The following is a 16,304-nucleotide window of genomic DNA, read 5'->3' on the forward strand; positions in this document are numbered from 1 at the left end:
CTTCTGGAGGGCACCATACCCCACCCTGGGGACTCTGTTTTCCTCTCTGCACAGCCAGCACCCCCAGATGCCCGTAGTGTGGCAGCCCCAAGCAAGGGCACACTGCCAGGCACAGAGCCGTTCTTCTGGGTGACAGAACAGCTCGTACCATAGGAATGTACCTCTCATCTGCCTCCCCCACCAGCTCTGAGCCTGACAGCTAAAAGCACAAGGAATAACAGCAATTTTCAAGCTACATCAAATACAGAAGCAGGGGGGGGGAGGGAATCCAGGCTGCTATAAGCAGACAAGAAAAACTCAACCGTGGGCCAGAGTCAAAGCAAACACCATTAGCAGGTCTGTCCTCTCTGGATCTACATGCTGCTCAGTACCCTAGGCACAAGCACTCAGTACCCTAGGCACAAGCTGAAAGGGCAACTGCTGCTCCTGCAGGCCCCTGTAACGCACGCACGCATAAAGTAACATGTAGATTAAACCGCTCAGGAAGTGACAAAACCAGGGGCAGCGTTATTATACTGCCTACACTGCTGCAAATAGCACAGAGCCAGAGACATGGGAGCTCTCCTATGCTACCGCAAGGGCAGCAACGCCTCCGGCAGTACAGGCGGGCTTCTGCACCAAAACATACTTCCTGCAAAGATGCTGACAAGCAGAAGCGCCGTGTAACAGGGCCCAGGGTGCAAGAGGGTGCACAGCCCAAAGGAGGTAAGTTTTTTCAGCAGAAGCACTTTCACCAAAGCACCCCATCTTTACTGCAAGCACCTTGTGACGATGAGAACACATCTTCCAGGAGGACCGCTAACTGTCTGGTCTACATTAAGCCAAAAATAATTACAGAGCAGCTGATTTTTTGTTGTTGTTGTTGCCATGAATCAGACTACAGTTAATTGATATTTACTCTGCATTCACTCAGTGTTGCAGATCATCCAGCATTGTTCAGGATGACAGAGCAGACAATAGGCACCAGTGGTCACAAAGCCTCGGCATGCAGGGGGCTGTACAGTAGCTGCATGGTAAAAAGGCAATCTTACCTGGACTAACACATAGCACATCAAGGGGACACAAACAGAAAAGCTACATGGGCGAAGAAGAGAGAGGACAAGGAGACTGTCACGGAACAGCCAGCTACAGGAGCTCAGGGCAGCTGAGAGGTCTGATCCCAGACTGCGCAGACATTCTGGTAGAATGAGGGGAAAAGCTCCATTCCAGCAAACTAAGCTCCAGGGGACAAGAAGGACAGACCTCCAGCAGAAGGAGGGAAACCAGAAAGGCAGAGATTGTGTAAAGCCCTTGTAAAATGAGCAAACTGTTGCATAGACCTGACAGGATGAAGCCAGAAGGGCAAACAGCTATTTAAGCTAAGTATATTTGTTCTTGTGATGACGTTGGTATTTAAATTGATCATAAATAGACTCAGGCTGGAAATGAGAAGATGGATCCTGACCATTGGAGGTTAAGCCCTAGAATGGCCTTTCAACAAGAATTACTGGGACAAGAAACAAAACTAGTTCAAGATGGAGCTGGAGAAATGCAGAAATGTACAGAAGGATTATGAAAAACATCTCTGCGCGAGACAGACAAGATGCAGCAACCCAGAGACAATACCTGAGCAAAGCCCTTTCCTTAGGGAACCCTGGGCGTTCACAGGATGATAGAATGGTTGGCAGGAACGTCTGGGTCCACCTGGTCCAACCCCTGCTCAAGCAGGGTAACCCTGAGCAGGGTGCCCAGGACCACATCTAGGCAGCTTTAGAAGATCTCCAAAGAGGAGACTCTACAACCTCTCTGGGCAGCCTGTGAGAAGGCTCCAGCACCCTCACAGCAAGGAATTGCTTCCTGATGTTCAGAGGGAACCTCCTGTGCCCCAGTTTGTACCCCAGTTTGTCACCTCCCTCCACCCGCTGGCAGCACTTTGGCTAATGCAGCCCAGGACACCATCAGCCTTCTTTGCCCAAGGGCACGCTGCTGGCTCGCGGTCAGCTTGGTGCCCACCAGGACCCCCAGGGCCTTCTCTGCCAGGCTGCTTTCCAGCTGGGTGCCCCAGCCTGTCCCGGGGTCTGGGCTTGTTCCTCCCCAGGGCAGGACTCTGCGCTTCTCCTTGCTGAACTGCAGGAGGTTCCTGCCAGGTTATTACAGTAGTGCCATAATAACCATGGGCATCATGAGCACAGCTCTGCTCAGGACGTCCGAGAGAAGGCAGAGCAAGGCCCTGGAGCCACTCTGCAGCAACCAGGTGACCAGAGTTGCATTTCCAGGAAGATTTTCTGCTTCAGCGGAAAGGAGGCTTCCTCTGAGCCAGAGCAAAATTTTTTGGAACCACCCAAAAATCAAACCATATTTCTGAGAGCATTGTCCAAATGCATCAGCAGCTCCTGGCCTCCACTCTGCAGCCTTTAGCGTAGAGAAATACAGCTTCCCAGTGCCTCCAAGGGACCAGAAGACATCTGCAGGATTCCCTACCTAAAGAATAGCATGCTTAGAACAGGTGCCTGCAAGCAGCCCCCAGGGCCAGGTGTTGTGCAGGACTAGCAGGAGAGCAGCACAAGATCTGGTGGCACTTCCTGAGCACCCAACAGAGGGCTCGACCAGACCCTGTCCTACACTGACGCTTTTTAGAGATAGGATCAGTGAGGTCAGGTGCAGGAACACGTCTCAGGGATCACTTTGTGCCACTCTGCCCTGCTCTTCCCCTACCAGCCCAGCTGTGCTCCCATGTCCACATTGCTGTGGAGCTCCTGGACCAACTCCAGTGTGCAAAGGAGCACCCCCTCCCTGCCTTCAGTCACCTCTCACGCTTCTCCGTTTCACACCAGATTTGCTACTCTGGGCAGAACCATTGGCCCGTCCCCTGCTGCATCAGCCCCGAGCACAGAGGGATCGTAGAGGGGACCACTCCTGCTCTCCCAGTGTGCAGAGCTACCTGATTTTCTCATTTCCAGTGAAGCAGCTCAGGCTTCATACTGTGTCCTGCGATTCACACAGGTCCAATTACCAGCAGAAGAGTCACTTTACCCACCCACCACTGCTCCAAAACGCAGTAGCCTTCCCCTCTGCAGGCACAGGGGCTGCGGCCTGACCTACCCCAGCCCCGGGTTCTGCACCAGAGCTGCCTGGGGACAGGCAGCCCTGACAGCACAACCCAACACAGACACGAAGGTCTGTGGAGAGCAGCACCCTTCCACTGCTGCTGATGCCAGGCTGACACGTCCTCCTGTGCAGCACTGAAGAAGGGCCAAAGTCCTTCGTTATCGCAGCCCTGACACTTGGGAAACACACTCCCCCTTGGCCAAGCCGTTGCCAGGAAATGCACAGCAAAATCCCCTGCAGCCACGCAAAACAGGAACTTGGAAATTATCTATAGAAAATGACAAGTGAGACATGAAATATAGGAACTCATTCATCCCACAGGATGGATGTCAGGAGCAAACCTGCTGCCCTCCTGATAGTAGGGTCAGGATCCTGCTCCCCATGGCATCACCCTCACCTTCCCCCTCACAGACATGCTCAGAGGAGAAAGAGGAGCTGGGGACACAGGCAGGCAAGATGCTGAGAACCAGGGCAGCAGATGGCACCTCCTCTCACGCCGTGCCCAGCAGTGCCTGAGCCCTTTCCATACGCAGTGCAGCCAGCACAGCAAAGTGATGCAGCTTCCAGCTCTGGCACCTCTCACCTGCCGCAGGAGGACGTGGCACATGAGCAGCAGGCACCACGGCCCCGTGTCCACTGCACTGAACGCAAGAGAGGGTGCTACAGAGGAGGAAGATGGGGCTCCCCACAACCCCTCCCCAGATGAGCAGGGCTCAGTTAAACGAGGACTGTGACGAGAGGGCAGCTCTGCTGCTGAGCCCTGCCCTGCTCCACGGAAGGGCTGCACCTGGCTCTCCACAGGCAAGCACTCTGCACGGGGAGAGCCTCTTCCACATCAGCCAAAAGCATGTGCTAAAAGAGAGAAGAGTGCGCGCACACAGAAAATACCTCGCCATATTCCTGGCCAGTTTTGGCTTGGGCTCCCCACACCATGGTGGTTTGCCTTCCAGGAGCCTGCCCAGGCTCACCCCAAGCCTGACAACCTTTACCGCACCAGCACCCTGCAGTGAAGAGCCCCCCCCCCCCAGCTTAACAGCATGTGGCTGAAGAATCCCTCTTCTGGAGGGGGGAACCTGTCAGCTACTGGCTACATTTGTGCCCCATCCCCTTCCCCAGTCCTGCACCAGTGGATGCTGTCCAATCCTCTGGGTCCCTTCATGTCCATCAGATCACTCCACACCTCACCAACCCCAGTGCAGGTTCAGGAGCTGAGGCTGCCTTTTCCATGCCCCTTTATGTCGCCAAGCACAAACACCACAGCCCTGCCCATGCCAAACACCATGCACCGCCAGGCCTGAGCAGGGTGCAGCCAGGGCAGGGGAGGAACCAGCGAGGTGGCAGAGCAGGGGTGAGGGCAGCACAATGAGCAGCAGGGACACATCAATTTGCTTTCTGGGCGCAGAATGTGCCCAGACATCCATCCTTTGCCAGGTCCCTTGTTCCATGCCTGTTTTGCACCTCCACCTCCAAGGACTGATGAAGTCTGCAGTAGCTCTGATGTCCAGCCCCAGGGAAGCCAGGAAAAGCAGCAGCACAGAGGGCAGAGGAGTAAAGACAGCTCTGAGGACAGGAGAACAAAACCAAGTTTTTCACAGAAATCCCTGTGCCATTTTTCCTCTCACACTTTTTTTCCCAAAGGAGCATCACACAAGCCTGAAGCCTCCAACCTGTTGTATAACACAGCACAACTGCAGCTCGGGGTCTTCAGGGAAACCTCCCCTCTGCCCAGGCTGAGCCAGGCACCAGCAGGAACATATGGCCCAGAAATATGACTGCACAGTGGAGGCAGAAGTTAAGGGGCCACAGAAAGCAGCGCCAGGGGAGGGCAGCTCCAGCAAAAACCAACCACAGTCAGTAGCCTTCCTTCCTCCGGGCAATGCCCCAGCAGCATCTCCTCCACACAAAGCAGGCTTCCAGCTGTGACACCTTGCAAAAGGACCTGGTTGCAGAAGGACCTGGTGAGCCCCGAGGTTATACTGACAGTGAAAGCACAGAGCCTGTTCGGAGAAATCTAGCCAGAGCCTAGACATCAAGACAATCCAGAATTGCCTTTTTAGCACTGGATAGCTTTGCTTCATCATGTTAGACAGAGGTGAAAAACTACAATTAATCTCCTTGACCACCTGGAACATCCCTCTGCCAGAAGTAGTTATATTAGAAATTAGAGACCAAATAACTCGCAACTCCTCCAGCAGACAGAATCTGAACCAAGTCACATGGGAACTGCACCCTGGTGTCTGAAGCCACCACCTCGAGTTCACACAGCTTAAATCTATAAAAACAGAGGGTAAATGTACGTGCAACTGAACCTCCCCTTCTGTTCTTGTTGCAGATCAGTAATGGACCTGCTTCGAGGTTTGAAATATTTATCAGGTCTTCTGAAGTTTGCGGAGATGGGCTGAGCTGACAGGCTGAAAGACCTTCAGATTTGAAGATTTACGTTCCCGGAGGCGATTCATTCACCAAACAGCATCTATTATATAACAAAGCACTTGAGGAATCATGAGCATGGAAGCAAGGAGGAAAGCTGTGCACAGAGAAGATGAATGGCAGAGAAGTCCTTCCTGACTGCTCCAGAAAAACATCATTTAATTCCTCTCAATTTGGTGGCTTACTGTTCAAAGCCACCTCTTCTGGGAACCAGCCCAGACAAAGGACCAAAGCAGCAACAGCCTGCTTCTTCAAGCACCAGGAGTAGCAACAGATGCAGCAGCCCACTGAGAAGGATTTTAGGAACAGATTTAGCAGGAATTGATTCAAATCAGGAGAACAGCCCCTCTCCAATGAGGAATACAGCCCCTTGGCCGCTCCAAGGGCCTCTCCAAGCACATCCCAAGCCTGGATGTGAAGCTGCAGAACCACTGGCCATGCAGCGCAGAGCTGCTGAGCTGGGAGATGTTCCCCATCCCCCCCCAACCACTCTGCCCTGGGCATAAGCGTGCTGGAGCTGCAGGCGGGTGGGCTGCCACCTCACAGGAACGATGGCAAAGTGAGACAGATGCCCACCCACAGGGCACCAAAATAAGCACAGGCAGCAGTGGCAACGTGGATCCGAGAACAGTCTGTGCAGCCAGAAGAGAGATCAGCAGGAGGGAAGAGATGAGCCCTTCTACAGACACAAGGCTCGAGCCCAGCACCTCCAACCCAGCTCAGGGCAGGTGGGCACATCCAGGTCTCAGGCAGAGGCCTGGCCACCTGAGCCTTCTGCAAAAAGTAGAGCACATACAGCATAGCACTGAGGTCATGTTTGCCTAAGTACAGCCATTTAAGACACAGGTTTCACCTGTACCTTCTCGATGCACCACAGTATTACAGAAAACTGATTATTTAACAAGGTAGAAGCTCTCCTTTACTGCCCAAATTGCTTTTGGCATTATATACTGAATTTTCTGCAATACCAAGGCACAATAATGCCGTAAAACAAAACCAGAAGCACTCCCAATGTTCCTGGTTCTGGAAGTCACACCAATGTCACAGTATCTTGTTCGCTGCAGATCTCAGACTTTTAAATAGATTATACTTTCAGGCCATGAGTGCCCTTTGCAGCCTGAGATATGGCTCAGCCCTGGGCAGACGCCATGCTGATGCATGCTGTATGTGCCCAGCAGCTGGAAGCAAAGCAATGACATCTCTTTATGAAAACATCCAAACAGAAACACCACTAACGCCTACAGTGCAAGTGCAAAGCAAAGGAGCCTACAGGATGGGTGAGATACAGTCTGAGACACATGAATTGCCTTGAGAAATTCCATCACTTCCAGGCTGGGCCAAATTAAATTTAGCTGAGGAGCAGCTGCCAGTATAGGGGAGAGAGAGACGATTTAGGAAAGGCCAGGTTCTTCCATGCAATTAGTAATTTCAACTAATTTGAAGTAGGACTGGACATAAGAAAACGAGCATACAGACAACTTCCTGGGACCACTAGAAATAAGATGAATTTGGAAGGATGCAAGCAGACATGGAAATGCACTGGGAAAATAGAGAGAAGTGGATGGGATGAGGGTAGATGGCAAGACAGAGATCTGGTCCCCCAGCAGAGGGGTTCGCAGACACCAAAGGCTGGAAGGTCTCTGTATAAAGAAACGCCAGCTGCCCACACCAGCCAGCATCTCCTACAACTGCCCCAGCATCTCTTCCCTAGTAATACACTCAGCCGGCAGCAAGTGCATTGCTTGCACCTGGAGACAGGGAGTTCACCACCAACAGCTCTAACTCCGGCAGAGTTAGAGCCCAGAGACAAATTTTGCCGCCTTATTAGTTCTTGACATCTATTCTTGGCAACAAAGCCCTTCTCAAGAACAAATGACTGGGGAGGAAAACAGCAATACGTTAGTAGGTCTGGAAGAGACAGACTCCATGGCCAGTCAGCAACAAAACGTCCTTCAGGATGGGTGGGACTCGGCCACAAGTGCACACCTGTGGGATCAAAGGCCCATACCATTTGTGGGTCATGCAGGCAGTGCTAGACTCCTGCTGCGAGCGATGCCTCCGCCACTTGCCCTTCCCAAGCAGCCCCGGGGCTGGAAGTGCTGCTGGGAGCAGGAGGCAGCAGTGCTGCTCATCCCAGAGATCCTCCTGCAGCTTCCACTGCAGTTGTGACAGCCCAGAGGTCCAGCTCTGCCAGCAGTTATGTGTAACTGATACAGAAGGGAATGCAGAACAAGCGCTTTGTCTGGGCAGAGTACGAAAACAACCACCTGGCTACAAAATTGTCATTTGCTATTTTCAGCCTCCACGCTGCCCTGTCCTTCAGGAAGTCTCCACCAGCCACTCTGAAACCTCACTTTCTCTCTCAAGGTCAGAAAGCCATCAGCAGTCCTTCCATCTCCTTTCCACATAGGCCCCATTCCTCCCTCATGTATTGGGTTTGCGTGGCAACATTTTGGTAGTGGGGGAGCTGCAGGGGCGGCTTCTGTGAGAAAAGTCCAGAAGCTGCCCTGTGTCCAGCCAGCTCCAAAAGGGACCCACTGCCAGCCAAAGCTGAGCCAATAAGCGAGGTTATGCCTCTGGGAGAGGCCAAGAGAGACAAGAGGATTTCTGCCCGTATCTATCTACCGTACAACCAGCACCGCCCAGAGCAGCCACACACAGGCCCAAGGCCTGCAGAGACACAAGCAGATCCCAGCTCACTCACTCTCATCAGGGTTGGGCGAAGCAAGAATGGCACTGTGCTTCCTCTTCACTTCCTCCACGTTCTCTGAGATTTTATCAATGAACCCTCGAATTTCTTCTACCTGTGGAGACAGAAAAGAACAAGAGAGGTATCCTGTGAGAGGCCTGGACTTTTGGAAAGGGGAATAATTATTAAACCCTATCCAAAAACAACCATGGCATGTCTGAACCACAGCAAACATCCTCCTGGACAAATATTTTCCAGCTGGATTCTTAAACTGTAGGACTGATGTGAAATCAGGCAACTTTCCATATCACAGCAACCAGCTTTGCAGTCAGAGCAAGGTAATATAGACTGTGTTTCCCATATTCTTTGTCATACACTGAGAATCTTGTAGGGTATACTTAAATGAGCATCAGATCTATGAATTTCCAGACTCAGCATCTCCAGCATGGAGTGTGTTGCTCAAGTTACATAAGCCAGGATTCTTCCCAGCTCAGTCACCCAGCTCCAAGGGCTGAGAAGTCTGTTTTGAGCCTCACCCCAAATAGAAGGGAAGCCAAACGATACTGTGCCTCTCCATACTGGCATTTTCCCTGCACTATAAGAAAACATGCCATCATCATGGAGACAGAGAACCTGTACTTGTGCCCTCTGCCTGCCAGGCTGCACACACTCCAACTCTATCTTTTTCTTCGACTCACACCACCACTTTGCTCATCTTCATCCATCTGCATGTCATATTTTCCATTCCACACTCCATTGCCTGCACAGATACATTTTTACACCCCCTACTCACATGTCATACTAAAGGTATGCTAAAAATCCGCATGCATATCTTACAGCCACCCACATGCCAGAAAACAACCTCGTGTTTGGTAATGAGAGGCACAAAATTACATCAGTCCCATGCAGAAATTTTTACTCTGCAGAGGTGCTTTCAGGAGAGATTTTTAGAAACTGTTTGATTTCATGACAGTCTAGAGGCATGCACGCTGCAACAAGAAAGCCTCCAGTCTGTGTCCACAGGCTCCCACGCTACCACTTGGTGGTTAATTGGCTCAGCTGCCCTGTTGGTTTCTACAGGAGCAGGTGGAGCAGCAAAGCAGCCCTCGGGTTAGGTACAACACAACAAAACAGCCTCAGGTCTGTGTGGAAGCCTGGCTCCCACTAGTCACTGCTCTCAGTGTAAGCCCTGAAAACCCAGAGCCTGAGCACCAGCTGAGAGGCATCGATCAAGGCAGAACACCCATACCCTCACTCAACTGCTGCTTGCCTGCCATGGGAACCCATATCATAGACACACAGTCTGCTCCAGCATTTACAGAAAGTTTTGAACTGGCGTCAAAGCTGCACTGGAAAAACAAAACTCTCACCTGTTCAAAGAACTCATCCATGAAGCGGTCCCGGTCCACACTAACGGTGACTTCATCATCATCATCACTGTCCTTCGCCTGCAACAAGACAGAAAGAAGTATCAACAAGAGCTTCTTGCAAATCTTGCAGATCCATTTCAGGAGATTATCTTGGGTGCATCTTCCTCTTCACCTTTGCTCACTTGCTCCCGTGAGCTGGGACAAACACCAATGAGAGAGGCACTACCACATCAGAGCACTGTAGGGAGACCAGAAGAGTAGATAACATCCAGCTGCAGCAAAAACAGTACAGTAAAAAGCACTGCTGCAGCTGGCTGTCCCACCACTTGGCCTTCTGAGTCAAGCATGGAAGATTTACGATACCTACACATTTACAGCATACCTGAAGGGAGAACTTTATATGCTCACTGAGCTATTCTCAGCTGTGCATGAGCACAATGGCTCCACAAACAGCAGTGATGAGAAAACACAATGGATGTTAGAATGTAGGAAAGAAGGGATGGAACAGAAAATACATCAAAACTAGTAAAACCACAGCAGACAAGTGAGGGGGTGTCCTTGTCTGGAGCAGCATGTGTGTCACTGTCACCTCACATCCCAGGAAGGCAGAGAACACAAGCTTGCAGTGGGAAGAAAAATTAGTCTTGATGTCCTCTGTGTAAGGAGACATTTAAAAGATATCATCTAAAGCAGACAGATGACAGAGGGAAATGGAAAATAATTGGGTGGAAAAGTTTCTTCTTACTCTGTCTTCACTAGAGAGAAGCAACGGAGAAAATTTAAGATCATAAAATCATAGAATGGCCTGGGTTGAAAAGGACCTTAAAGATCATCTGGTTTCAACCCCTCTGCTCTGGGCAGGGTTGCCAACCACTAGAGCAGGCTGCCCAGCGTCGCATCCACCCTGGCCTTGAATGCCTCCGGGGATGGGGCATCCACAACCTCCCTGGGCAACCTGTTCCAGTGCCTCACCACCCCTGAGTGAAAAACTTTCTCCTAATTTCCAACCTAAATCTCCCCTGTCTTAGTTTAAAACCATCCTCCCTTGTCCTATCACTATCAACACATGTAAACAGTTCCCCCTCCCGTTTATACGCTCCCTTCAAGTGCTGGAAGGCCGCAATGAGGTCTCCCCGGAGCCTTCTCTTCTCCAAGCCAAACAAGCCCAGTTCTCTCAACCTTTCTGCAGAGGAGAGGTGCTCCAGCCCTCTGATCATCTTGGTGGCCCTCCTCTGGACCTGTTCCGAGAGCTCCACATCCTTCTTGTGCTGGGGGCCCCAGGTGGGGTCTCACAAGAGTAGAGGGGAACAATCACCTCCCTCTCCCTGTTGGCCACCCCTTTTTTACTGCAGCCCAGGACATACTTGGCCTTCCGGGCTGCAAGCGCGCACTGCTGGCTCATGTCCAGCTTCTCATTCATCAGGACCCCCAAGTCCTTCTCTGCAGGGCTGCTCTCAAGTTCTTATTCTCCCAGTCTATATAAATACCTGGGATTGCCCCAGCCCAAGTGCAACACCTTGCACTTGGCCTTGTTGAACCTCATGAGGTTATCATGGGCCCACTTCTCAAGCCTGTCCAGGTCCCTCTGGATGGCATCCCTTCCCTCTATTGTATCGACTGCACCGCTCAGCTTGGTGTCGTCTGCAAACTTGCTGAGGGTGCACTCGATTCATAGAATCATAGAAATCGACCGTCTGTGTCATTGATAAAGATATTAAAGAGCACCGGACCCAAGACCGACCCCTGAGGGACACTACTTGTGACTGGCCCCCACCCAGACATGGAACTGTTGACCACAACCCTTTGGCTGCGACCAGCCAACCAATTCTTTATCCACCTAAAACAGAGGACTGTCTTTATTCATCTAATAACTACCACACATTTTGTCAGCTGCTACCCAGGAGCTCAACACCCTTCGGCCACTCCACATCTGCAGAGATCTAACCAATACAGACAGTAGGGCTCTGGAGAATTCCTCTTACACTGAATAACGTCAGATGAACTGCCTATTTTTTCCCCCTAAAATCATCTTTTCAACCTAGGATGACTGATTTGGGTGGATACTTCTAGAGAAGGCCCCAGCTTTCACTCTTGCCACTGCTCATGGAACCTTTTGCTTTGGTAACCAGTTCATGAAAGGCATGTTCACAAACATAAAGATCTGAGAGCTACCAAGATTCATATGAAAAATCTCATCTTGACAAGTAAAAACAGGAATGTTGCAGCCCAAACCCAGTATTCACTCTGTGGGCACAAAGAAGTGTGTAGTGTCCCCCAGGGCTCAGTACTGGGGCCAGTTTTGTTTAATATATTTATCAATGATCTGGACAAGGGGATTGCATTGGGTTTATGTGGCAAGGTTCTGATAGCAGAGGGGGCTGCAGGGGTGGCCTCTGTTAGAAGACTCCAGAAGCTGCCTTGTGTCCAGCCAGCTCCAAAAGGGACCCGCTGATGGCCAGAGTTGAGCCAGTGAGCAACATTGTGCCTCTGAGAGCAGATTTAAGGAAAAAAAAAAAAAAACTGCTGCACAACAGCAGCTAGGAGAGAGAGGAGTGAGAAACACCCTGCAGACCCCAAGGTTGGTGAAGAAGGAGGGCAGGAGGTGCTCCGGGCTCACAGCAGCAGTTCCCCTGCAGCCTGGGAAGAGGCCCCTGGTGGAGCAGGCTGTCCCCCTGCAGCCCACGGGTCCCACACGGAGCAGATCTCCACGCTGCAGCCCGTGGAGGAGCCCCCGGTGGAGCAGGTGGATGTGGCCTGGAGGAGGCCGCGGCCTGTGGAGAGCCCCCGCAGGAGCAGGCCCCAGGCCAGAGCTGCAGCCATGGAGAGGAGCCCACGCAGGAGCAGGGGGCCTGGGGGGAGCTGCCGCCCGTGGGGGACCCGTGCTGGAGCAGTTTGCTCCTGGGGGATGGACCCTTTGGTGCAGAGCCGTGTGGGAGCAGTTCTTGAAGAGCTGCTGCCTGTAAGCAGCCCCCGCAGGCTCAGTTCAGGAAGGACGGCATCCCGTGGGAGGGACCCCGCGTGGAGCAGGGGTAGAGAGTGACCGTGAAGGAACTTCGGAAACAAAGCATCAAGGACTGACCTCAGCCCCCCCTTCCCCATTTCTCTGCATCACTCAGGGGAGAATGTAGAAGAGGGTGGATGGGGGGAAGGTGTTCTTAGTTTGTTTTGAGTTTCTTGCTGCTCTAATCTGTTAGTGATAGGTTATAAATTATATTAATCTCCCTATGCTGAGTCTGTTTTGCCTATGATAAGAATTGTTGAGTGATTTCCCAGTCTTTATCTCAACTCTTGAGCCCTTTACATCGTATTTTCTCCCCCATTTGCTTTGAGGAGGGGGAGTGAGAGAGCAGTTGTGGTAGAGTTCAGCTGCCCAGCTGCGTAAAACCATCCCCAGGAATCAAGTGCATCCTCAGTAAGCTTGCAGACAACACCAAGTTAGGCAGGAATGCTGACCTGCTCAAGGGTAGGAGGGGTCTGCAGTGGCACCTGGATAGGCTGGAATGATGGGCTGAGGCCAACAGTATGAGGTTCAATAAGGCCAAGTGCCAGGACCTGCACTTGGGGCACAACAACCCCATGCAACACTACAGGCTGGGGGAAGAGTGGATGGAAAGCTGTCTGGTGGAAAGGGACCTGGGGCTATCGGTTGATAGCCAGCTGAGTATGAGCCAGCAGTGTGCTCAGGTGGCCAAGAAGGCCAACAGCATCCTGGCTTGTATCAGAAATTGTGTGGCCACCAGGACTAGGGAAGCAACTGTCCCCCATGCTTTTCTCTGGTGAGGCCACATCTCAAATACAGTGTTCAGTTTTGGACCCCTCCCTAAAAGCAGGACTTTGAGATGCTGGATCATGTCCAAAGAAGGGCAAGGAAGCTGGTGAAGGGTCTAGAGAACAAATTTTATAAGAAGTAACTGAGGAAACTGGGGTTATCTAGCCTAGAGAAAAGGAGGCTCAGGGGAGACCTTATCACTCTACAATTACCTCAAAGCAGGTTGTAGCAAGGTAGTGACTGGTCTCTTCTCCCAAGCAACAAGTGATAGGACAAGAAGAAATGGCCTCCAGTTGCACCACAGGAGGTTTAGGTTAGATATTAGGAAAAAATTTTTCACCCAATGACTACAAGCCAGTCACCCTCACCTCAATCCCTGGAAAAGTGATGAAACAGCTAATCCTGGAAACCATTTTCAGGCACATGAAGGAGAAGAAAATCATCAGGAGTAGTGAGCATGGATTCACAAAGGGGTAGTCATGCCTGACGAACCTGATAAGCTTCTATAATGAAACAACCAGCCTGACGTATGATGGAAGAGCAGTGGATATTGTCTATCTAGACTTTAGGAAGGCCTTTCACACTCCTCCATTAGATCCTCAAGTGTCTATGTTGATGTATGGGCTGGAAGGACAAACAACGAGGTGGGTTGAAAACTGGCTGAATGGCCAGGCACAAAAGGTAGTGATCAGTGGCACAAAGTCTAGCTGGTGGCCAGTAACTACCAGTGTACTCCCAGGGGTCCATACTGGGACCAGTATTGTTTGACATCTTCATTAACAGTCTCAGTAATGGAGGAGAGTGTACCCTCAGCAAATTTGCAGATGACACTGAACTAGGAGAAGTGGCAGATACACCAGAGGACCGTGCTGCCATCCAGAGGGACCTGGCCAGGCTGGAGAAATGGGTGACAGGAACCTCCTGCAGTTGAGCAAGGAGAAGCGCAGAGTCCTGCCCTGGGGAGGAACAAGCCCAGACCCCAGGACAGGCTGGGGCACCCAGCTGGAAAGCAGCCTGGCAGAGAAGGCCCTGGGGGTCCTGGTGGGCACCAAGCTGACCGCGAGCCAGCAGCGTGCCCTTGGGCAAAGAAGGCTGATGGTGTCCTGGGCTGCATTAGCCAAAGTGCTGCCAGCGGGTGGAGGGAGGTGATCCTTCCCCTCCACTCAATGTTGCACCTAGAGACCTGTGTCCAGTTCTGAGTCCCCCAGGACAAGTGAGACATGGAACTACTGGACAGAGTCCTGTGAAGGGCCACAAAGATAATTAAGGGACTGAAGCACCTGTGCTATAAGGAGACACTGAGAGAGCTGGGACTGTGCAGCCTGAAGAAGAGCAGGCTCAGGGGTACCTCATCAATGTCCACAAATACCTGAAGGGACGGTGCAAAGAGGACGGAGCCAGGCTCCTTTCAGTGGTGCCCAGTGCCAGGACAAGAGGCAATGTGCACAAACTGGAACACAAGAGGTTCCCTCTGAGCATCAGGAAACACTTTATTCCGCGAGTCATCAAGCACTGGCACAGGCTGCCCAGAGAAGTTGTGGAGTCTCCCTCCTTGGAGATCTTCAAAAGCCACCTGGACACGGTCCTGTGCAACCTGCTCTGGGTGGCAGACCTAGGTTGGACCAAATGATTTCCCGAGGTTCCTTCCAGCCTCAACCAGCCTGTGATTCCATTTCCTGAAGCCTGGAATTCAAGAGCTGTTCACCTGGACTCCAACACCTCCTTCCTGCAGCAGTCAGAGCTGGGCCCTTATGCCCCAGGCTCGGCAGGCACAAGTTGCCTGCACAGTCAGCTAGATTTTGATGGAGCTGGGCAAGATTAAGCTGAGGATGAGCACCTAGAGCTCACTCTTGCTTTGACATGGACTCTTCCCTGTGCTGCTGCTTTGCTGTAAAAATACACCATTGTGCTAGAAGTATGGACCCAGAGAGCAAGGTCTACAGCCTGCTGCCTGCACGTGCTCTGGCTACCCGGCAAGCCTTTACCCTCCTTGACTTGGTGAGAGCCCGGAAGCCCCCACACAAGGTAATGCCCTTTGCAACAAGCAGTATCCAGCTTCTTCCCTGAAGTTTTTCCACTTTCAAAATTCAATAGTTCGCTCCTGCACCAGGGAGTAGAGGTCTGTGCAAACCTCCTCCACTCCACGCGCTAAGACATTGCTGTTCCCAGCACTGTGCAAGTGGTCACAGCTCCCCATGGAGCCAGGTGCACCCAAGCCTGCGCAGCCAAAGAGAGTGCCAAAAAGCATCAGGCCCTGCTCCACGTGACAGAAGACAATCCTGATAGCACCAAGGGGCACATGATGCCAAGCATGGAGCTGGGGCTCCCTGGGGACACACTCCCAGGGTTGCTACAGAGCTGAGGCCACGGCCGGTGCCACGCTTTCTGCCTCAGATTTGGCTGCCATACAGGACCTGTTTGGTTCCCACAATGGAGGGCAGCTGCCCTCCTCCCGACCCATCAGCAGCACCACTTGTGCCCCAGCACAGGATTGGCTTGCAGGAGAAGCTAGCCCAGCTCCCTTGGAGGTGAGGGAACAAGGCTCCAGCAGCCAGAGCAGCAGTGCAGCATGGGGGCTACATCCAGCAGCGACCACGCAGCCCTGGGTCCAGAAGCAGGATTTGGGCATGGGCTCTATGATACCCCAATGCCACCAAGCAGCCAGACCACAACCACCTACACTGAGCACCTCTGAGCAGGATTGGCACCGGCACCCTCTCCTCCCCCCAGCCCTCTTCTATTGCTGCTCCAACCTCACCCCAAACCCTCATTAGTAAACTAAAGGTTACCACCCTCAAGCTTCCCAGCTCCATCACCGATTGTATTATTCATTCATTTGATGCTCCAAGCAAGGCCAGCACAGCCCTTGCAGCTGTACGCCAAGGTCTGCAGACCTGCTGCAGCCCTGGGGAATGGCCACCCTGAGACCTCAGCCTCGGCTAGCCCCTGCCTTGCCACT

At 52.1% G+C, this 16,304-nt stretch overlaps 1 protein-coding gene across 3 annotated transcripts in view; it reads right to left on the reverse strand.

Annotated features, from left to right (window-relative positions):
* Positions 1-16,304, reverse strand: part of STX1A (syntaxin 1A) — a 103,178-nt gene that overhangs the window by 67,486 nt on the left and 19,388 nt on the right. For all 3 annotated transcript variants that reach the window (XM_048050084.2, XM_013189308.3, XM_066979399.1), the window contains exons 2-3: positions 9,577-9,654; positions 8,222-8,321 (exon numbers count right to left, since the gene is read on the reverse strand). In XM_048050084.2, coding sequence (XP_047906041.1) covers positions 8,222-8,321; positions 9,577-9,654 — 178 coding nt within the window. The remainder of the gene's footprint in view (positions 1-8,221; positions 8,322-9,576; positions 9,655-16,304) is intronic.

This window comes from Anser cygnoides, chromosome 18, assembly GCF_040182565.1.
Source record: "Anser cygnoides isolate HZ-2024a breed goose chromosome 18, Taihu_goose_T2T_genome, whole genome shotgun sequence".
In the NCBI taxonomy this organism is placed as follows: domain Eukaryota; kingdom Metazoa; phylum Chordata; class Aves; order Anseriformes; family Anatidae; genus Anser; species Anser cygnoides.